This window comes from Trachemys scripta, chromosome 11, assembly GCF_013100865.1.
Source record: "Trachemys scripta elegans isolate TJP31775 chromosome 11, CAS_Tse_1.0, whole genome shotgun sequence".
NCBI lineage: Eukaryota > Metazoa > Chordata > Testudines > Emydidae > Trachemys > Trachemys scripta.
Window position 1 is genome coordinate 15153063 of NC_048308.1, and position 22942 is coordinate 15176004.

Genomic DNA, 22942 nt, shown 5'->3' on the forward strand with positions numbered 1-22942 from the left:
TTCTTGTGTTGATTTCTGCTGAAACAATATACTTACGGAAAAAAAGGTGGGCATTAATCATCTTGGATTATCTGAGTTTACGTTATAACTATTATTTAAATTCCAGGCTCTTGCAATATACTGGTAATGCAAGAATCATACCCAGTAAATTAAGTACTTTCATAGTTTAAAAGTTTAACTAAATTAGATCTTTGAAAAATGATTCTACTGGTATCTTATTAGCTTGCATTAATCACTAGGAGATGAATTGTGAATCAGCAAGTCAGTAAACAAAGGAAATCTAGGATAATGTGTAATGCGGACGGGTCAGTAACAGTAGGAATTGAACCTGAGACTTCTGGGTTTAAGACCATAGTCCTCTACAGCATGAGCAGAAGAACTAGGATCAGAGGTTCTTCTTTGAGTACTTGTTCATGTCCATTCCAATCAGGTGTGGTAGACCTCAGAGAGCTGAGAGTGGTATGCCTGGCATGCCAGACTTTCCAAGCCCACCTAACAGGTAGATGTGTATCAGTCACGACAGACAACACCCCGGCGATGTTTTATATCAACAAATGAGGGGGCATGCTCCTCTCCCCTTTGCCAGGAAGCCCTCATGCTGTGGGATTCTGTGTAGAGCACTTGATACAGCTGCAAGCATCGTACCTCCCTGGAGTACAGAACGAGTTGGCGGACTATCTTAGCAGGTCATTCCACGGCCACGAGTGGTTCCTTCGCCCAGACGTCGTGAACTCAATCTTCCATCAGTGGGGCTTTCTCCAGATAGACCTGTTCGCCACGCAATGCAACAGGAAGTGTCAGCAGTTTTGCCCTTCCTGAATCACAGCCCAGGCTCCATCACAGATGCATTCCTCCTCCCCTGGGGAGGCCATCTCCTATATGCGTTCCCGCCCGTCCCTCTTGTTCACAAGGTGCTCCTCGAGATACAGGGGGAAGAAGCTTCAGTGATATTGATAGCTCCAGCTTGGTCCCACCAGCACTGGTACACATCACTCCTGGAAATGTCCGTGGAAGCCCCAGTTACCTTGCTACTCTTTCCAGACATACTAACTCAAGATCATGGCCGTCTCCAACATCCGAACCTCAAGTAAGTCCACCTCACAACATGGAAGCACCATGGCTGAACCCAATGGAGCTTTCTTGCTCTGATCAAGTCAAACAAGTTCTCCTTGGCAGCAGGAAACCCGCCACGAGAGCTACCTACCTTGCCAAGTGGAAGAAATTTTCAATCTGGTCGGCGCAGCACCATTAGTCTCCGACGCTCGCCTTGATGATACTTATACTGGACTATCTTCTCCACCTCAAGCAGCAGGGACTGACTGTGTTGTCAATTAGGGTTCACTTGGCTGCCATCTCTGCCTTCCATCCACACGCAGAAGGATGCTCAGTCTTTACCAACCCATTGGTCAGCCGTTTCCTTAAAGGTCTTGACAGGCTATACCCACAGGTCCGACAGCCTGTTCCAGCTTGGGACCTCAATTTGGTCTTATCCAGACCTTTGGAGCCGCCATTTGAGACTTTAGCAATGTGCTCCCTGCGCGCACGCTCTCTCTCATGTACAAGGTGGCATTTCTGGTAGCAATAACCTCAGCTAGGCGGGTGTCTGAGCTCAGAACCCTAACATCAAAGCCTCCTTACATGGTATTCCATAAGGACAAGGTTCAGCTCAGGCCTCACCCAGCTTTTCTCCCAAAGGTTGTCTCCCAGTTCCACATCAACCGGGACATCTTCCTCCTGGTGTTCTATCCTAAGCTGCACTTGAGTGGCAGGGAGCAAAGGCTTCACTCATTGGATGTCCGCAGAGCGCTAGCTTTCTACATCGAGAGAACTAAACCATTCCAAAAGTCTATCCAGTCATTCGTGGCAGTGGTGTACAGAATGAAAGGTCTTCATGTCTTTTCTCAATGGATTTTGTTGAGGATCACATCCTGCATCCGTGAGTGCTACAACCTGGCAGGGGAGCCTGCTCCTTCGATCACTGCGCACTCCACCAGGGCTCAGGCCTCTTCAACGGCATTCCTGGCGCAGGTCCCCACCCAGGAAATGTGCAGAGCAGTGACATGGTCCTCCATATACACTTTCACCACGTGCTACACAATCACCCAGCAGGCCACAGACAATGCATTCTTTGGAAGAGCAGTGTTCCAATGAGCGGACGACTCTGCTCCACCTCCTCAACTTGGGCTTGAGAGTCATCTGATTGGAATTGACATGAACAAGCACTTGAAGAAGAAAGAACGGTTACTTACCTTCTTGTAACTGTTGTTCTTCGAGATGTGTTCATGTCTATTCCAATACCCATCCTCCTACCCCTCTGTCGGAGTAGTCGGCAAGAAGGAACTGAGGTCGGTAGGGCCCTATATTGGGAACCATGAAGTCGCAACTCCAGGGGGTGCCCAAGCCGACCCTACGGATGCTGCTAGGGGAAAAATCTTCCTGCTGTTGTGCACGCAGTGCGAACCCACCTGATTGGAATGGTCATGAACGCATCTCGAAGAACAGTTACGAGAAGGTGAATAACCGTTTTTTGTGTAAGGGTTCTGAATTGAGTGGCCTAGTCACTGGGGGGTGACTGAGCCACACTGCAAAGGTTACACATGCACCACAGAGTATAGGCTCTTAGTATTTTGATAAGTTTTATTTTAATTATTTGACAGGATATTTTGAAATATTATACACCATCTTGCTAATAAGAGACATCTCTCTAGTGATGGTATTAAATCATTGCTGAAAAATGATGCAAGGTTGCTAAATTGGAAAAAAAAAAATAATTGCCAAAGTGTAGATTAGAAAAATATTCTTTTGTTGTAACACTAGTTTGAGCTGAAACCATTTAAATGTTGAGATCCCAGCTCCTAAATTTAAGCTAGTGATTTTGTGGCAATGCAGTGAATGAGAAATCTCATTTTGTCCCCAAACTCTCTCTAAAATATTTCTAAATCCATTTGAGTTAACATCAAACGTCCTTTTACTCATGCAAATAGTCCCAACAAGACCAGTTTTTTGTTTTTGCTTGTTTAATTACACTTTTCTGTACGTACAACGGCATAAATGCATAAGCTGAAGAGCCAAGTGGCAGATTTTGAGTCTTAATTATTTGTTTCTTCACATTTGTAGGTTTGAATTAAACTTTGTACGACTTAATTTCTGTGTGGTTGAATTACTTCTGTATTTGGAATAACTTAAAGTTGGGTCATAGAAAGTACCTACCAGTTAAGCGTTGTGAACGGGAACTGGAAATTTAGATTTGTGCATTTAATTCTGGGGGAGTGGAGAGTGCTTTTTGCTGCTTTATGCTCTATAAACAAGGCCTAAAATTTGTTTGCTTCCCCTCACTCCCCCCGTTACCCCTCTCAAGTATTTTTTCTGCCCTTTTTTTTTTTTAACTTTACAAATATCATGTCCAGTCTGTTGGTCTTTGTTTTGCTGGAAGTCGCTCTGAAAAGGACCCAGTGGCTTGGAATGGGGGTTCTCTCATTCCTTAATTGAAGAGCCAGGTGCATTAAATCTTTACCCAAAAGACTTTTCCAACTGTTTGATCAAACTGTTTGAGTTTAATAGGTGTTAACAAAAATAAAACAATTTTGTGATGTGAATAAAAATCACATCCTCTTTCAATTAACTAGGTTTCATGTGCATGGCTTCTGTGATGTCACTCCTGCTAGGGCCAGCGTACCAGCTTACCAAGCAGGTGCTTGGGGCGGCCACTTTGGAGAGGGGCGTCACGTCCAGAGCGAAGGACCTCCCACCTAATTGCCGCTGCAGATCGCGATCGCGGCTTTTTTTTTTGTTTGGCTGCTTGGGGCGGCCAAAACCCTGGAGCTGGCCCTGACTCCTGCTCATTCTCTAGTTATCCATATAATTACACGGGAAAGACTTAGTTGAATTTTTAAAAATAAAATAGATTGATATTCTTAAAGTTAAGGTCTTGTTTAAAGTTGGTAATTAGTACTGGTCAGATAACCAGGGGAGAAGGGGTTGTTTTCTGTGGGAAAACTTCAACATTTTGGCCAAAAAACTGAAAACTTTCAGTGGAAAACAGAAAATTTTGATTTGGTAATGTCACTACGGTACATCATAAGAGATGTAGTCTGTCTGGTAATTTGGCCCACAGGGAGTGGGGTGTTGAGGCACCTGGAGTACATCTCTGTTGAGGCAATGTGGTGGCATTTCTGAATAAAATCCTGGCATTTTTCAACCAGAAACTTTATTGGTGTGGGGATTGTTTGGTAGTGAGGTTTTATTTGGGGTGGGTAGGAGGGTAGGGTTTTTGGTTTTTAACAGGAGGTCAGTCTGTCGAAAGTTATTGTGGGTTTTTTGTTTGATTTTTAGTAGAAAGATCAATTTTCTGTTGAAACAGTTTTGATGGAAAATTTTGACCAGCCCTAGTAATTAGGAAGTTAAATTAAAATAGAAAAAATATATCTGGTGCCTTCTTTGTTTCTTGATGATGGAGATAAAGAAACAAAAAAGGGTAGAAGTTATTTTTTTTTCCAGATTACCCATAAAACTTCCTAATTACTGATTTTGATAGTCCGCAAGCATCCAATACCATTAGACTAATGACTAAATAGGTAGTTTAAGTTTAATGAACAGTATTGACTGAAGTGGGAAAATAAGCATTTACAGAGTTATTAAATCAGTGATTCTTTACATGACAAAGCAGAATACCTCTTATAAAGATATCTGTTGTCAAGCCTGGTTTTACATTTGGGATCATTGACTTGATGGATCATAGTGTCTAACTTACAGCCTTTCTTAATATCTTGGGTGCTGTTAACTTGATACCAAAATGGTTCAAACTAGGCAAGCCTTACTCTAGATCTTTTGTTGGGCCAATAATTCGTGAAAGAATACTTCAAATTCACAGTAATTCCATGAAATGTCTTATTTAAAATATATATAATGAATGTATATATATATATATATATATATATATATATATATATATATATATAAAAACATTCATTCATATTTTATGGCTCAGTCACTTTCACATTGAAGGTGTCCTGCAAAGGACTTTTGAAAACAAACCTTATGGCTTTACACTTAAAACAAACCTTAACTAACAGATAACCTTGATTAAATCTCTTCTGCACTTTAAAGTATTTGTCTTAATTTTTAAATAAGACTTTTATATTTTTTTAGGGGCTGCTTTCTTACCTCATCACTGATAGGCACACTTGCGCTAAGCCTTACAATACCTCTGTCCATAATAGCTGACATGTGCATGCAGAAGGTAATGTACACTTGATTACTGATAAGATTTGGGCATTATTAACAGGTCTAAGTAGGTGTCTTTTAATGCAATGCCAGTGTTAAAGCTGAATGTACACAATGTACAGTATTTTCCTATTACTGTTAATTATCAAGACTGAATTGTCTGTCATCCTTGCTGTATGTATCTTAATCTTGTTTGTTACTGCATACTTAATTTGCCTTGCTGAAATACAACTTCAATGAAAAGTAATTTAAATCACCAAACTCTCTCACTTCAGTTCCCTTCCCTGGTCTAATCATTTAACTAAACCTGTAGATCAGCATGTAACAACATCCTTAAACAGCAACTTAATAGTGTAAAATCCTTTCTGTGCCCTGTATATCTTGAAAATATTCAGTTAGTGATGTAAAAAACCTGTAGGTTAATGTCTGCAGAAGATAGACAATTTAAAGCTTAATCCTAGATTTTATGAATACGGTAAACATTAAATTAAATTTGTAAATGAAGAGGTCCCAATTAAAAAAACAAACACCTTATTTCCATGGGTATTGTGTCATATAAGTTAATAACTGTGAGAGAACACTGCATGTGATTAAAATAAATATCCAAAAATAGTGTGTTTAGAACAGAAATGAGCCACAATTTTTCATTTATATTCCCCCTCAAACTAAATTGTCTAAATTTTTGTTGACTATCCTATTACAATTAAATCATTTTTGTCATGATTTTCATATAAACTGGCTCTAGCTGGGGGTGCGGGTTCTGGGGTGGGGCTGAGGATGAGGGGTTGGGAGCACAGGAGAGTGCTCCGGGCTGGGACCAAGGGGCTCGGAGGGCAAGAGGGGGATCAGGGCTGGGGAAGGGGGTTAGGGTGCAGGAGGGGGTGAGGGTGAGCTTACCTCAAGCAGTTCCCAGAGGCAGTGGCATGTCGACCCCTCCGGCTCCTATGCGGAGGGGCAGCCAGGCCACGGTTCCTGGACAACGGGAGCTGCGGGCGCAGCGTGCGGAGCCCCTTGGCTGCCCCTATGCATAGGAGCCGGAGGGCAGACATGCCACTGCTTCTGAGAGACCCTGACCCCACTCCCCAGCTGGAGCGCGGAGCAGGGCAAGCCCTGGACCCCACTCAAGGACCAGATTGAAACGTCTGGAGGGCCGGATGCGGGCCCCAGACCGTAATCCCTCCTCCCCCCTCCTCCCCCCCCCCCGTTCTATTCAGTTGAAACTGCACAAGGAATATAGGTAGGCACAGTCACCCAAATTGTACATTGGGCAGCTCTTTGAGGGTGTACTCAATATGATGTCAATATATTTAGTTCCGGAAACCTGTGGATTTTAATATTCCAAATGTCCTGTATTAACTCAGTTTGCCAATTGCTGATCACTCCCACCACTCTCAGTGGAATGTATTTTCTTCTGAAGTGGGGTAGTTTGTAAAATCTCAAAAGGTCAAAGCTCAACCACAAACATGATAATAAAAGTACACTAAAAATTCCTTATGTACCCCACAAGAAAAATTACTTGGATCAATGTCTTGAGTGAACACACAGGTTTCAGGTAAAAATAACAGGAGTACTTGTGGCACCTTAGAGATTAACTTAGTCTCTTAGGCCTTGGCTACACTTGGGACTTCACAGCGCTGCCGTGAGTGTAGTCGCGCCACCAGCGCTGCAAGAGAGCTCTCGCAGCACTGTATGTACTCCACCTCTCCGAGGGGAATAGCTTGCAGCGCTGCAAGCGAGTGTGCAGCGCTGCAGGCTCTGATTACCCTGGTGCTTTACAGCGCTGCACTCGCTGCGCTCAGGGGGGTGTTTTTCACACCCCTGAGCGCAGCAAGTTGCAGCGCTGTACACTGCCAGTGTAGCCAAGGCCTAAGGTGCCACAAGTACTCCTGTTCTTTTTGTGGATACAGACTAACACGGCTGCTATTCTGAAACAGGTTTCAGGTGTTACTTGTGGTTGTTCAGTTTACACCACATTTTTAGCCCAGGCATTATTTTAAAAAGTAATGCATTAGCTCATTAGATAACTTATTACAATAGCTCATTAAATTGCAGTTTTTTACATTCCTTTTGAGATATTCTTTTATTTGCTTGCAGAGGGTCTGTCCCCATTCTGATACTTAAATGTGGGGAGAATAAAGCTGATCACAAAATTTTCACAGGGATGAACAATTTTGATCTTTTTCTGTGTGTATTTTTTGTCCATATTTTTGTTTCATGTTGACTTAATGTCTCTTTGGGATTTTTTAATAAACTGAAAAGCTTTGTGTTTCTTTTTTTTTTTTTTTGAACTTTAAGGGTTTCCCCCCCATCTTCTCACTTTTCCCCTCTACTGGAAAAAAGGGGTAGGAGTGTGTTGGTGGAGCGTGAGCCAACTTTACCTGACTGTGTTTGAACACTTTTCCCACTCTTTCCAATTGGAAAACCAAGTGGAGTTGTGGTGAGAAGCAGGTGTCTTTTCCTGCTGAGACTTTAGAACTCTTTCCTCCTAATCCTGCCACAGCCATTGCTCTGTGTGAAGGGGGGTGACTCTCAACTCTGCTCTTTCTAAGCTCTTTGGCACTTAGAGGCCCAAGTGTCAAAAGTCTGGAAGATGTTCCCCTTTCCAAGAGCTGCATGTCCCATGATATACATTCATTTAGTGACATAGAGAAGAATCTCCTCCTCAACAAGAGTGGACGTTATAAGGGCAACGTTAAACTCACCATGATCATGCAGCCAGATAAAAGCCCTGATTTAGAAAAGGAGCATTTACGCTTGTCGCTAAGACCATCCCCATCTGAAATGTCACTATAGTCTTGGAAAACCATTCAGATGCACAAGGATATCAATGCGTTCCTCACAATGTGTGGACAATATGATTTGCATAATAAAACTTGAAAATATAGTCTGTTTCAGTGACGTGTACTTCTGACCAACGTTCCTTGTAAACTGAATGCACATGAGGCTGTGTGTGTCACAAGTGATGCCACTCACAAATTCCTCTGTTCCTGGGGTGGGCATTGTGAAAGCTGAAGTGGTGACTAAGGGCTCCCCAGCTGTAGGGGGTGGAGGTGACAGTGGGACCCAAAGGGGCTGGAGCAGCTGCCATGGTACCCAGGAATGGACCAGGGCTGGGAGCAGTTACCCTAGGCAAGAGAGATGCAAACCCCCTCTTCCCTGTCTGGAGCCAGCTGCCTCTACCGCTGTTCTGAGTCTCCTTAGCTCCTCTCGCTCCCTAGGGAGAGCACTCACTTCTCTCCCCCTCCTATCCCTGGCACTCTAACCCCCCACTCTGTCCCACTGCCCCACATCTCTCCTGTGCCTCACTGCCTCTGACACCCTCACTCCCCCTATCTCTGACTCCCTCATTTCCCTGGTCTTCATACAGAGCACTCACCCTGCCCCCCCCCCCCCCCCCCCAACATGCTGACTTCCTTCCACTCCACAGGCAGAGCACTCCCTCCTGTGCCTGAAAGCATGAGAATAATCTTGCCCAAGGACAACAATGAACTTCTCAGTGAAGCTTGTTGTTTGCTCAGTACAAAGAAAACTTAGAGGAAACATTTCTATGGTCATGTGTCTCGTTAAAATGCAGGTCTTCCTCTAGCTTTGTTTATTGCCTTATTTTTATGCAATTACATGACATTTTTAATGGCTATTTCCCAAAATACAGTATCTTCTGGAAGCTGCGGAGCACTCTGAAGACTGGAATCAGTTTTTATTTTGTTGTTTTCCGTTATATTAGGCTGACTTTTCCCAAATCTTATTTTTTGGACATTGGGTTCAGCAACATCTGTATGTGTTGTGAAGTCTGTTGTAGTGACATTTTAGGTGGGCCAATGTTTTTGTGGTAGGTTATTTTAAAAAGGCCTTTCTTCATGTGAAATGCCAGTTGCCACAAGAAAGAAAATGACAAGCATTAAAATGTCTGAATTCAAACCTGAATAATAGTAGTGGAAGCAGACATGAAGTAAATCCTTTCTATTTGGAAGAAAGTGAAAATGTTTTCAACTTTAGGGTGCAGCTTTAGGATGTTTTCAACTTTAAGTGTACAGAAACTCCAACTAAAATAAATTATTTCATGTGAATAAGCTAAAGCCTAGGCAAAACAAGCCTAATTGTCTTGGTCTTGAAACTTAAGCAATTCATATGAAGGACACAAACAAACATTGTACCAAGAATATAAAAGTAAATGAAAAGTTCTTCAGTAAATCAAAGCAACTCTTCTCCACAAAAACAAGAAGAATTTCAGTTCAGTGCATGTAGGCTATATTTATATCTTTGAAGTGTAAAAGGCTCACAAGCTTTTTATTATTTTTCATATTCTGAGGCAATTTGTTTAAATTTAGTCGCGGCAATGGTTGAATGAACAGGAATCCTCTTTCGTAATTCCCAGAAAACTGGAACAGTTTCTTCTCTGAAGTATAAACCCAAATAGATTCTCAGCCCAGTCATTTAAATAAATAGAATTTATTCTGTATAAGTACAAAATACACAAAACCACTGCAGCATCTGAAATGGAAGAGACAGCATTAAAGCAATGTTGCATGACAGATGCGAGGCACACTAATGCAGTAGCAACAGATAGTTTCTTTTAACTTTCTAATTATTTTTATGGCACTCATCACTTAATCTGAACACTTGAACTGAATCTGTTTGGCATTTATAATATTAATAAGCCCAAAACATTTAATAACAAATCTCATTTCTTTTACTCTCAGCTCACTTGCTCTTTCTTCTTTTCCTTATCTTAATAAATCTTTTTCTACCTCTGCTTTCTCCGTCTATCTGCTGGCAACATCTGTCTTAATCCTACTCCTTTGCACATATCCACTCCTTTCCTCCCTACCTTCCCTAACCCTTTCCATCCTTCAGGCACAACACCCTCTGACCTTTTTCTTGCTCTTCTTTTCCTGCTCCTTGTGGATTTTCCTGTTGCTTTTATTTCTGACTATTCTCTCTTCACCCTCACTGAAAACTGCTGCTGCCTCTGGAGTCTGCCTTTGGATACCCTTTTATTAGCAATCTGTTGCCTCCTTCACCTCCCCATAGACATTGCCACCAAGAAAGGTGGTAATGGTGTACGGGTCTTTCCCTCTTCTGTCTTACTTTCTTTTCAGCTTCAAATTGCACACTTTCTAGTTCATTTTCTCCTCACGTGGCTGTCATCTACCATCCAGGTTTCTGTCTGCCTGTCTGACCTTGTCTGCCTGTCTCTTTCTCACACCTAATTAACATCATCCTGATTTGACCTAGGCAGGCTATGTCTGTCTTTGGTTTTAACTTGTGGCTAGATGAGTGCTGAATTCTTCCCTTCCTTACCCTTCAGTGCCTTCTGTAATTGAGCTGTTCTGGATAGAACTAGCTCAAGGGAGCATTCCCTCTGAAACTGGGTCTTCAGGTTGGCTGTGTTCCCTGGGAGGCATAAGATTTGCCTCTCTCCTAAACACAGAAGCTCTGAGGAAAAGGGGAAAAAAAGGGGAAAAGTACTAACATATAAAACACTTGCATGCTTTAGACATTACAAGTCAAACTTGTTGCAGCTATTAATAATACTAGTTATTATAAAGCACTTTTCATCCATAGAGCTCAACATGCTTTACAAAGGAAGTTGGTATCATAATCCCCATTTAACAGATGGAGAAACTGAGGCACGGAGAGTGAATTGACTTGCACAAGGTCAACCAGCAAATTAGTGGCAGTGCCAGAAATTGAACCCAGGTCCTCTTAGTCCTAGTCCAGTGGCCTATTCACCAGGTCACGCTGTCCCCCATGTTTTTAATGTACCTTTTAAGCTCGTTTATTTCAATTGTTTGAAGCTAGTCTCAGTTAGAAATTAATGTGGACACTAATCAATTCTAATAACTGCAGATATAGATTCCTAAGAATGAGGTGGTGTCCATACTCTGTCATTAAAACCCCAAGATTTCTTATCACTGTATAAGACTTTATTTTTTTCCACAAGGGGGAGCCTCGTCTATAGTTAATCAGCTTTTTCCAGCTAAAAAGAAGCTTTAAAGGGAGTAGTTCTGCTTTTTATTTTATTTTTCTTAAAAGCAACAGACCTTGTAATTTCTGTTTTGAAGCTTTACATATGTAATAGACATTCCAGATGCTCAGGCTAACTATTACTACCCTGGAGTCAGGTAAAACCTTGTTCATCTAATTTATGGCTCACTTTCAAAACAGGTGAGCAAATAACTTAATAAAATGTGCTGTATTTCCCCCACACACACACACTCAGGAAGAACAAATTCTTGTTACTTCCAAAATTATTAGTTTCTGACATGCTTTATTTGGCAGACACAAATCAGAATTTCTTTGCTAGGACCACTTCCAAGGATTTTTCTCTTCAGTTGTTGTTGTTGTTTGTTTTTTATTTCTTTAATGCACACATCTCTGTCTCTTTAAATGGGCATTTGGGGGCACAAATTGCCCTGAAATATTTGGTTTTTTTTCCAGCTAAACTGTTGGTCAGAAATTCAAATCTAGGTGGAGTAGGTACACCTCTACCTCGATATAATGCTGTCCTCGGGAGCCAAAAAATCTTACTGCGTTATAGGTGAAACCGTGTTATATTCCCCCCTCCCTCCACCCCGGAGCACTGCTGTACCGTGCTATATCCGAATTCGTGGTCTATCGGGTCGCGTTATATCGGGGTAGAGGTGTATGTTGTTTTGTAACGTTTCACTTGGGCTGTCCATACAGTTGTTTCAGGGCTTGGAAAATTCAGTTGCCCGCTCATCTTTGGCAATTAAACTTTCATGGATTAGTGCCATCAAACTTGTACAGGTTGGTGGAGAAACAAAGAGAGTGCTTCCATTTTTTCAGCATCCAGACATAATTTAGGAGAGGGGAGATGCACACCTATTTTCCAGAGGCTGATATGGAAGATGGAGTCCCCAAAAGAAGGTTTAAGGGCAGTACCCTAGTATGAATCCCAGCACATCTCTTTCCATGCCTGCGAGGAGTGTTGGCTTCTCACCTGAATGTGGATCCACATCAGCTTTTAGCTAGAAGATGTAGTTCTCTTGATATTCTGTACCTAGTACAGTTTCTAAGGCTCATGAGTGAATGAGTAAGGGTGAGATCATTTGAGAAACTAGAAAAGAGAACCATGTTACCAGGAGGAGAAGGGGAGGAAAAATGTAGGTGAAGAACCCAATGTAAGGAGGTAAGGAAAAAAGGGAATTGAACACAGTGGGTGACTGAGGACATGAACCAAGAGATCTTATAGAAAATGTTAAAATGCAAAAATTGTAACATTGGTCAGCATTCAAAGGAACTGAGACCCAACATGGTTTACAAATAGATTTTATTTTTTTTCTCCAGGTTGAAATGTCTTACACATATGCTGACACTATTGTAGCAACAATAGGAGCTAATAAATTACTAATGTAGTTGTCTTTACAATCTCGATGCAAGTTAGACACTTTTAACAATAACAATAGTAGACACTTCTCAATTTTATGGCAGTTGTCACAAATGAAAAAAATCAAATGTTAAAAGAAACTACTATTGTGCTTTGTTGGATAAATTATATTCATGCTCTAATTCCAGGTGCAGTTTTCCTGGTTATTTTTTGCAGGGGCAATCCCTGTATTTTTCTCATTTTTCATTGCAACTTTCTTATGCCATTATAACAACTGGGATCCAGTGATGGTAGGAATCAGAAGAATTTTTGCCTTTATCTGCAGAAAGCATCGAATTCAGAGGTATGATCACCTATTGTAACTTCCCTAACTTTTCTTTTCACCTTCCCTATGTATCCTACCTCTTTCAGAAGCCTCAGAACTCTCACCCTGGGCTTTTTTGCCCCCTCCCCTTCTTCCCCTCCTTTAAGAGGACCTCGTTGACTGTTTGATTAGTTACCAGTGTAATTCTTTATCTCCGTTCTTTGCCCTAATATCCAGTGAGGGCAGAGACAAAATTATAAAAATCCCTGTGACACGGTTGTCTGTCCTTTAAGGGCCAGAGGTCTGGGTCCTGCCAACCCTATTCATTAATCAGGCGCAGCTGAAGGGCGGACATGTGTTCCGTATAAAGAGCTGGTCTGTCAGGAAGGAAAGATCGGCAGAGGCTGCAGGGAGTCCATTAAAGGGGTGGCAGTGGGGAAAAAGAGCTTCCTGGGAGAAGCCCTGGGAAGAGGAACAAGGAGGAATCCTGCAACAGGCCTTGAAACAGGATGGAACGAGAGAGGCAAAGGGGAAAATCCCCTAGTACTTGTAGCCCAGTGGGGGTGGAAGAACTGTTGTTTGTTTGTTTGTTTTTGTGTTCTGTTTTTTTATCTATGTTTGGAAAATAAAACTGTGCCTGGAAAGAGATTTTGGGTATGGCAGTGGAGTTTTCATGGGCTGGGGACAAGCCACCATCTTAAAATCCCATTGTACTAAAAGAAATTTTTCTGCAGTGAATATTCTTTACAGTTTTGCTTTTGCCTAATTATTGTTACCATAGTATTTGCTATATTTCTGAGGCACCAAATGGCTATCTATAGATCTTAATTATGACCACTCTAGTACAGTATATGTAATCCACCGAAGTATTTAGTTTTTTTAATGAACACAACTCAAGATAATACGTAACTCTCCTATAGCATTACCATCCTTACTATTCATGTCTCCCTGTCACAATATAACCAGGTTAAGATTTTTCTATAATTACAAAATGAATTTGATATCTCTTTAAGAATGCCAGAGGAAAGTGAGCAGTGTGAAAGCCTCATCCCTATGCATAGTGTTTCTCAAGAAGGAGAAAACTGCTGTTCATAGGCAATAGGTATGTTTAACAAGTAAACTTCAAAAGGTATAGTGAATACATTCAAACTCTTAAGTCAATTTTTTTCCTCTTGAGGTTGTTAGCACCTTACAATGGACTTGCTAATTATTCCATTAGCTTCAGTAGTTTTACCTGTTTTATTAACTCTCATTTGCATGAATTAAAGAAGGAGCTCGTGTATGTTACCAGTCTGTCAAACAGTCATGGAAATTAACCTGTGCAGGCACAAAATTTACTCACTCGCTCTTTATCATGATTGATACTCTTCCTTGAAATACATAAATAAAGCTGCTCTCCCTGACAAGTGAGTATGTAGAATTTTGCAAAGCTAATATAACTAGAAATGCAAGATTTAGAAAAATGTGGTCATTTTTTTCCATATTCTAATAATTCCTGTTTGGCCTCAAAACAAAATGTATCCCAGCTGTACAATATATTTGCAATCTATTTTTCACCATTCCGCTTGCACAATTTCAAATACGTTTAATACTATGACTGGAAAAGGTATAGAAAATGGGAACTATAGGTCAAAATCAATACAATTCATCCCTAATGCATAGCATTAATAATTCTGTTTTCATTTTTTTCAGTTTCAAGATGGTTTCATACTCAGCGAAGAGACAATCTCCTGTAAAGTCCATAAGGAACCATATTTCAGTGCCTATTCTACATTTGGGAAAAAAAGTTTCAATTCTTTTGAAACTAAACTTTTATTTTCCTATAATTGCCTGTCTTCATCTAACTCTATCAACGAACAATTTCACTATGTGCATATCACTACAACTATAGGAAATCCCAGTCCATCTAAACAACCAACCTGCCTTATAAAACTCAACTTGAAATTACTTGATATAATCAAGAAAGCAAATGCTGGTCTGGTGATTTATTTTTTGTTTTCACATTTTTGTTAAATGCTGGACAACAAGTTGTTCAAAAATTACTTTAAAAATGAATACGTTAATAAGTCTGCAGGTCGTCATTTCTTACAGGCTCAGATGAAAAAAGCTAAATATGTAGCTTACTTGTAATAGGTACGGATTAACATTTTTGTATAAAGTCTATTTGAATATTAACACATGAAATTAGAAAAAATATCTTAATTTATTAAATAAGTACATTTTTGCAACTGTTAGAGCAGGATGTATGCAAGTTTCTGGAACATTACGTATATTGCTTTATCCCATTTTAAAAATCCTTGTAATAGGAAAGGGTGCTTTGTGTTTAAAAATCTGCTATGACCTAACAATCTGAAACTTTTAAAGACGTGTTAGTATAAAAAGGTTATGTATTTTTAAAGGCGGTAATTACCATAAATTTGGCTGGACAAGCACTTGATGTAAAAGTTCATAATTCAGGGTCAGTCTCTTTTTGAAAACTTAATAGTCAAAATTATTTAATATGCAAAATTGTAAATAATTCCAAGATGCCATGTGCACAGCTGCTTATTTGAGGGGAAAAAACCATCAAGTAAACTTCTAAATTTTGTAGTTACTCTCTTAATCTCAACTCAAATCTTCCAAGCAATTTTAAAGCTAGAGATAATCATGTTGACTTCGTTTTCCTAATGAAATTATTGTGTAATGGCTAACTTTCACTGTGACCTGAGTTTTCTTCCCTACTGCAATGCTGCTGTTCTGTTTGGTGCTGAAAGGTAACGAATTAATAAATATATTCACAAGAATCCTGAAGACAGTCATTGCCCTCTTCAAAAAGTAAAATTTGGTAACTTTGGCCAAGGGGTATTTACTAATTTATTTTGTCTTTTAGTGAATTGTCATGCTTATAAAGAGTACAGATGGACTTTCAGTCAAGGTGACTGAATCCTCCAGATAACTACAAAACCTACACTGACAGTGCAAGCTTTCTCATGCTGCTCTGCCATTTTGTCTCAACCCTGTTCTGGAGGAAGTGAGGTTTTTCTAGGGATAAATGTCCATTCAGTCTTTGATCTCTATATTACTTCCACCAAGAAGGATACTAATTGTGGAAATGGTGGTGGTGATTTGGTGATGTAAAGAAAAAAACTAGTCTAACTGGACTGCATTAAGACCACAGACTTGGAAGAATGTTTAGAAGATTAGTTTTTAATTTATTCAACCCCAAAATCAATAGCTGTAGGGAGAAGACTATTGTTAATTGAAATGTATAGGGTAAGTTAAAACATAGGCGATTACACTTGCAGGCAGATATTTATTTCTTTGTTCATTTTTATCAAATACAAATATTTTTCTGAATTTTATATCAATGGTTGGTCACTAAACTATGAACAAAACTTATCTGAGGCCAACCTTTTTCAAAGTAGGAACATGACGATAGGACCTGAGGTTGGGATTTTCAAAAGATTTACAAGCACAGTCCCATTTGAAGTCACTTAGATACTTTCAAAAATTCCATTTTTGGTCCCAATATTTAGTCACCTATCCTTTATACTCCTACTTTTGAACACTTAAGCCAGAGTTCCTGATCTCTTGCAGAAATGGAGGTCAATAAAAATTGGAAAGAAATACTGATGTACATCAAACTGAATAAAAAATAACCTTCAGTACTACTGAACTGGATTAGTTTTAAACAGTGCAACTAAAAGTGAATGTCTCTGTCTGTCAGTTACTCAAGTACCCATGAGAAGACAGGAACTTTAAATGCCGCAGTTGAACTATTTTTATATTTGATCTTGGTTAGAATTTTGGATGTTTGGCAAGAGGAGAATTTTCCTGATAAGGTTAAAAATGGTTTTTAGGAAACAAGATAACTCCAGAGAATTTAAGCGGAATCCTTACTAAGAAAAGCCATTAATTAAGGCATAGTGGCAGTGGAATGCAAATAGTTGTTCCCTTAAATAATGATTACATCTTCAGTTAATATTTGGCTTCTGTCAAGTTTGCCTAGTTAATGCTCAGCACTAAATCATGTCCTCTATAGCAGCGAGAAGGATAAGGATTGTGGCATCTGCAGAGATAAGCCAGGCAAGGCTACTTTTGCTTTCCAACAGGTGTGTTGCTCTGTTTTCAGAAGAAAACTACGGTTCCCTTTTAAATCAATTGCCCATGACCCATAGTTGTTCTGGGCTGTGACATATAACTGTGAACCAGAATCCTTATTTAACATAACAAAACATGACAAAGATGTGGAATCTATCATCAAATTCTTGGTTAGTTTATAGAGTTTTACATAGCAGTTTTAAATTGTGTAGAGAAATACATTGTGCTGGAAAAAATGAACATAAGATGAAAAAAAAATGAACATAAGAGAAAATCTTCTCTCTCTGCCTCCTAAGAACATTCAAATAACGTTATATGTTTAAACAATTCAGATGCTGGGGCCTCCTCACTAATTTTTCCAAGAAAAGGAAGAAAAAAAAAAAAGTTTTGAGAAATCAGATTTGTTTAGTATCATAAAGTGTTACATACCATAAATGACTTCAGCAGTCTTTTTATTAAAGTGTAGCATTCTGGGGAGTAGAATGTAAAATACAAAACAAATTATCTCCCTGAAAGGCCTTAGATTTTTAAACAATTGTGCCCCAGTATTACAAGAGATGTATGTATTACAGTATTAATTACTAAAGTTATATATTGTGTTACATTGTGCCTGCATTTAATAAGAGGTAATGAGATTTTCTATACCAACTTGTGATTTTTAGTATAAGAACATCTTTTGTAAGTAACTGTCTTTTTTGTTAGATAAGTGATTCATGGAGCTTTCTGTAATGGTTGCTTGGTAAAGGCACAAGAGATTTAGCTTTTGAATCTCAGGTATCTGTGCAATAGTGGCGACATGTTGAATATAATACTCTTGGTTTGTTTTTGTTTAACATGACATGGCATGCAACTGGAATCAGTTTCTTGTTACAGTAATGTGAAGAAGCTATCTCTCCTGGTAGAATTCTCTTTATCAATATGGACTACCATAACTTGTTTTTTTACTGTTTAATTGGAATGTCTTGATTTTGATTTATTTCCTGTAGGAAGTGTATACACTTAAAAAAAAAAAAAATCTTCTCATATTTTAAATTAATCATACTTTGAATGTTGCATATTTAAAGAGCAGTGATTTCCCACATATGCCTACATTATTGAAAAACAATGCCATATATATAGTGCTGTCCAAAAATTAACTCATTTATCGCAGCATCCTTATGAGGCAGCTAAATAATTATCTTCATTTTTACATATGGAGAAACTGATACAGAGCAAAGTTAAGTGATTTTTCTGACTGCCCCAAAATAAGTCTTGGAACTCAAGAGTTGAATGGGAGTAACAATTAGTCTGCTGCACTACACTGTGCAGTCCAGTAGAGGGTAAATAAGGGTTCAGTTCTCCTGGCTACATTCAGCTGGATCTGTTAATTACACAAAACTGCATTAACCCTTTTACTGCTAGTGGCTGCTGCAAACTTTAGCCTAACTCCAGAAAAGCACTTAAGCACTTACGTAACCGCTAGCACTTGAGTAAACCCATGATGGTTACATACAGATTTAGGTGCTTTACTGAACTGGGGCCTTCAGCAGTATTTTCCTTTGAAATACTAAATGCCCTTCAAAGGACAGTTAAAACCAGGGTATTGCATGTGGTACATGACATACTGTGTGTGCTGTTATGTGCATCACATACCTATTACACAGCAGACGAGAAGTTTAAAATAGTAAGAGCCTGAATACTGAGTTTCCTTGCCTTATGCAATTGCCATTCTTCCTGTTTAATTATCCCCACTGTGCCTAGGTACTGCTGTTTACTGTTGTGATTGGTTTCTGCAGACAAATGGCCTCAGTGAATAATTATTTTTGCTAGGCACTTAGTTTCATTTAGATGTAATGAAGTAGTGGCTATTTGAAAATGCCCTTTAAAAAATGCACAGTAGGGGAAAAAAAAACATCCTGGATCTTACGTAGCTACACACCTGAGCAGGCTGTAAGCATAGGTGGCAAGTTTATGTGGGCCTGTATTGCCTGTGCGCCGCTCCACCAATATTCAGGAACATGGATCCAGCTCCACCAATGTTTGGGCTTATATTTTCAGAACCGTCCTGTCCATAGGATGAACAGGGGCACCGTGCTTCGGAGGGACGTGGAGTCCAGGGCAGCCTGAGAGATTAGCAGGGAACCTGGAGCTGGCAGCAGTGAGCAACCAGTCCCCAGCCTGTCCTGCTCCGCTCTGCCCTGCCTCTTTCCACCCCTGCTCCACTCCAACCCTTCCCCCAAGCTCCTACCCCGCCTCTTCCCGCCCCTGCTCTGTCCCTGCCTCTGCTCCGCCCTCTGGTTGGACCCGTTCTGAGCACCACCAAAAATTATGCAAACCTGGCACCCATGGCTGTAAGTGCACGGCATGCATCTGTGCACATCTGATAAGTGTACAGTTTTCATTAACAAGCATTGCTAGTCACAGACCGACTAGTGTCTCTTAACTAGTGATCTGGAAACTTTTCTGTTTTCTGAATTTAACACGAAGAAGACAGGCAAATGCAGTGCAGTTCCACCCCCTCATCATTAACGCAATGCTAGTACTGAGAAATAAGCTACACAAAAATCAGAAAATAGCTGAAGTTAAGGTTTCTTTTGCACAACTGAGTTATATGACCATATTGTGGTCCTATTACTTTTTATCTCCTTTCTAGTGTAAATCCTTACTATATTATCAGTTCTGTTGAGTACTGCATAACTGTATATATAGTCTGTGCAACTTGATAAGAGTTATTGATGCAGTGAAAACCTTACCTTTTGATATTTCTCTGGGAGGTTTTTTGCCTGTTTGTTGTATTTTGTTGTTGGTTTTGGTTTGTTTTTTCCAACATTGTGTTGCAATAACACTAGTTCTTTGCACTTTATATAATATCATAGCATGATTTCTCAGGGAAATGTGGATGATCTTAAACAGCTTGTATCCAAGGATGTGATTTGAAAATGAAGCAGCAGCCCTTTGTAGGTTTTATTTGAACATTGAATATAGTTAATATTTTGTTTCCTTTGACTTAGCTCCCTCATCCTGGTTCTTTGGATAAGGCTGATATTAAAAGTATACTTTCCCATTGCTCTGATTTTTCAGAAATGTAATTCTGTTAAACTTACCCAGTTTTTCCTACATAGTTGTACTGTGCATCATCTTTACTGTATGAAATTGCATTGAAGTTAATAGGACTCTTGCTCTGATTTCAAAGCTGCTCCTCTATCCATGGTAGTATGTTGATGCCTATGCTAGGCATTCAGGGTTAAACAGCTCTGCTGTATCACATATCTAGTTGAGGTTTGTACTCTGATTTCAGCACACAGTATAACAGTGTTACCATGAATATGTTCCCTACATTCAGTGGGGTTTTGGGGGGTTGGACTAGATGATCTCCTGAGGTCCCTTCCAACCTTGATATTCTATGAAAGTCAGGTTGTCCTTCAAATTTTTTCCTCAGCGAAGTTGCTTCCCCGACTAATTTAAGCCCTCTGATGTAAATGGCAGTCTTTCCATTGTTTTCCAGTGGGTTTTGAGTCAGAATTTTATTGAAATAAGGCTCCCACAAGCAGCTTGATCTTTCTTCTTACACAGTATTTCCATGTGTAATATACCTCTGGAATATTCTTACTTTAATAGGATTTTGCATAGTATCAGCCAATGGGACTTGATGCAATAAAAAATGTAGTGACCCTAGCATTCTAACAGTTCACTCAAGCCATTATTCTCTTATACCCAAGACAATAGCAACTTTATTAGAGTCTTAGGTGTCTTTGGCTCCAATTGTTATAATGTTGGGCTCTAAATCAGTGGTGTAAGGGATCCTATCCATTTCAGTAGGATTTATCATCAGTATCAACATCAATATGCGTGCGCTCATGGACTTGAGCCTCAAGTCCCTCTTCACAGATTTCTCAGTATGGCTGCTCTGTTTGCACTTGGTTCAGTATGCAGCAGGAAATTTGCTTATTGGTTTATGCTACTGAGGTTGTATTGTGCCTGCAACTGTTTTCTTTACATTGACTGCCTATAGCCATGTGACTGACACTACTGGGGTTCTTTTAGATTTTAATAGTGTGACCCTGGTTGCATTTGGCCTTGGCCAGATGAACATCTGCACTTGCACTACCTGCAGTTTAAGGGTCCCATCTTTGCATCTGATGTTGGTCCGGCACCATGTTTTTCTTGTGATGGAAAGGTTCTTACAGAATGGCAAATGTTAGTCCTACATTTATTACTTTCCTTACCAATCCTTTTATTTCCCTTTTTAAAATTACTCAGTATATTCTTTTAGTGCCTTAAGCCTATTGGCAAGGAGTGTGGTATGAAGTCATTGCTGAATATTCTATAGAGTAAATATGGTTGTCCATTATAATAGAATGGTCTCTGATACTAGAATTCAGGGATGTTTGTACAGTTACCGATCCACAAACCTACAGTTATTTCTCAATTATACAAATACCTATTCTCAGCCTGAGGGGAATTAGCCAGTCACCATAGTGTTACATGTACACTATGCAATCCTTGTGTTCTCATTGACATAGCTCTCAACATTTTACAGCTTTAGCCAACCACCATGGCCACTTCCTTTTCCAATCCCCTCCATTCTTTTATCCTACACACTGCTACTCTATTCATTATAACCCTAACCCGCTGCCTATTGCTTTGGAGACAGGCTTGACACCCTTGCACAATAAGTAATTGAATAAAAATATTAAATGAGGTTTAAAAGCTTCCTTTCCTTCAGCTTGAGAAACAGCTGTACTAGTGGAAAGTATCTTCCAGGAAGTTACAAAATGGGAGAGGAGGAAGGAAGATCAGACATTAAAATAATGTAAAAACAGCAGATTCATTGGAAGGAGCAAAAAACCTTGTTGAGCAGCTGGAGAGTTAGGGCTGGAAATTTCATTTAACTAGAAAATGTACAAGGGAAGTTTTTTGTTTTTATCTGAATATGAAATGACTAGGATATAAAACTGTGATCTAGTTGCTAGTAAATGCCATGCATATTAAATTTAGAAGTTAATTGCTAGTTGTGATGCAATCTAGACAAAGCTATATTAAAAGTAGCCATTTTTTGGTCACAGCGTTTCGTTGACTTCAAAGTAGCATATATTGAGTTCAGTGGGGAGTTGCGCTATAATGTGTGAATTTTAAAATCACAATGAGTCTTGGAAGAGATACTTTGATACCTGAGGCTTTCGGGGTGGAGGTTTATAAGGTGGTCTTTAAACAAAAATATATTTTTGTGGAAATCATTATTTTGTCTATAGAGGTTGGTAGGTTTTAGAAGTTTAGCCATTTAGCATTTAAAGATGAGGAAAACCCATGAAATTAACTGTAACATAGAATGTTAATGCTCATTTAGAGCATTAACATTTTGTACTAAATTTCAACACTCTTCCTCATGAAATGAATTCAGAAACCAGGATGCTAAGGCAGACAGCCCTGCAAAACTATAGTGAAACCACTCGGTGTAACTGATGAAAATAGTGTTTGCTTGTACAAAAGTGCTTAAAGCTTCCAGACTCTTTCTAATAATTCAAACCACAGCAAGTTCCAGGTATACATCTTGTATGAAATATGTATGTGCTGCAAAAATTTTTAACCTATTTTCCTTTGATGAGACCAGAGCCTCAATTGCTGATCACTGATGCATATTGCATTTGCACCTAAATAAATCCTGGTTTCAAAGGGTTTTAAATCTTGATCTATTTTTGATAAATAGAAGTGTAGCATTTTATCTGATTTCCATTTAATAACAAAAATATGCATGCGAACAAGAACATGTAATCATGGTTTCCTGAGTGATTATAAACCCAAGAAAACAGCAGGATGGCTGTAGTAATTCTGAAATGAAGACGCATGCCTCCTTAGGAACTGGAAGGTAGTCCCCTACTTTAGCACCAACTTGTGCTTTCCATTTCACTGGTATAAATCTGGAGAAGGAAAGACCAGAACTCAGTCATTAGTTCATTGCAAGCAAATATTAGCTTTAACATGGAATTCCATCATCTGACACTTTA

The 22942-nt window shown here is 39.5% G+C and overlaps 1 protein-coding gene across 8 annotated transcripts in view; it reads left to right on the top strand.

Moving 5' to 3' along the window:
• SLC35F5 (solute carrier family 35 member F5) overlaps positions 1–15662 on the top strand; it is a 54156-nt gene extending 38494 nt beyond the window's left edge. For 6 of the 8 annotated variants that reach the window (XM_034786356.1, XM_034786352.1, XM_034786357.1 and 3 more), the window contains 4 exons: positions 5149–5239; positions 12763–12917; positions 13892–13980; positions 14571–15662. In XM_034786356.1, coding sequence (XP_034642247.1) covers positions 5149–5239; positions 12763–12917; positions 13892–13973 — 328 coding nt within the window. In that variant the 3' untranslated portion in view covers positions 13974–13980; positions 14571–15662. Of the gene's footprint in view, positions 1–3117; positions 3723–5148; positions 5240–12762; positions 12918–13891; positions 13981–14570 lie in introns of those variants that run through there. The other 2 variants (XR_004647729.1, XM_034786358.1) reach the window with 2 other exon arrangements.
• Positions 15663–22942: the final 7280 nt, after the last annotated feature.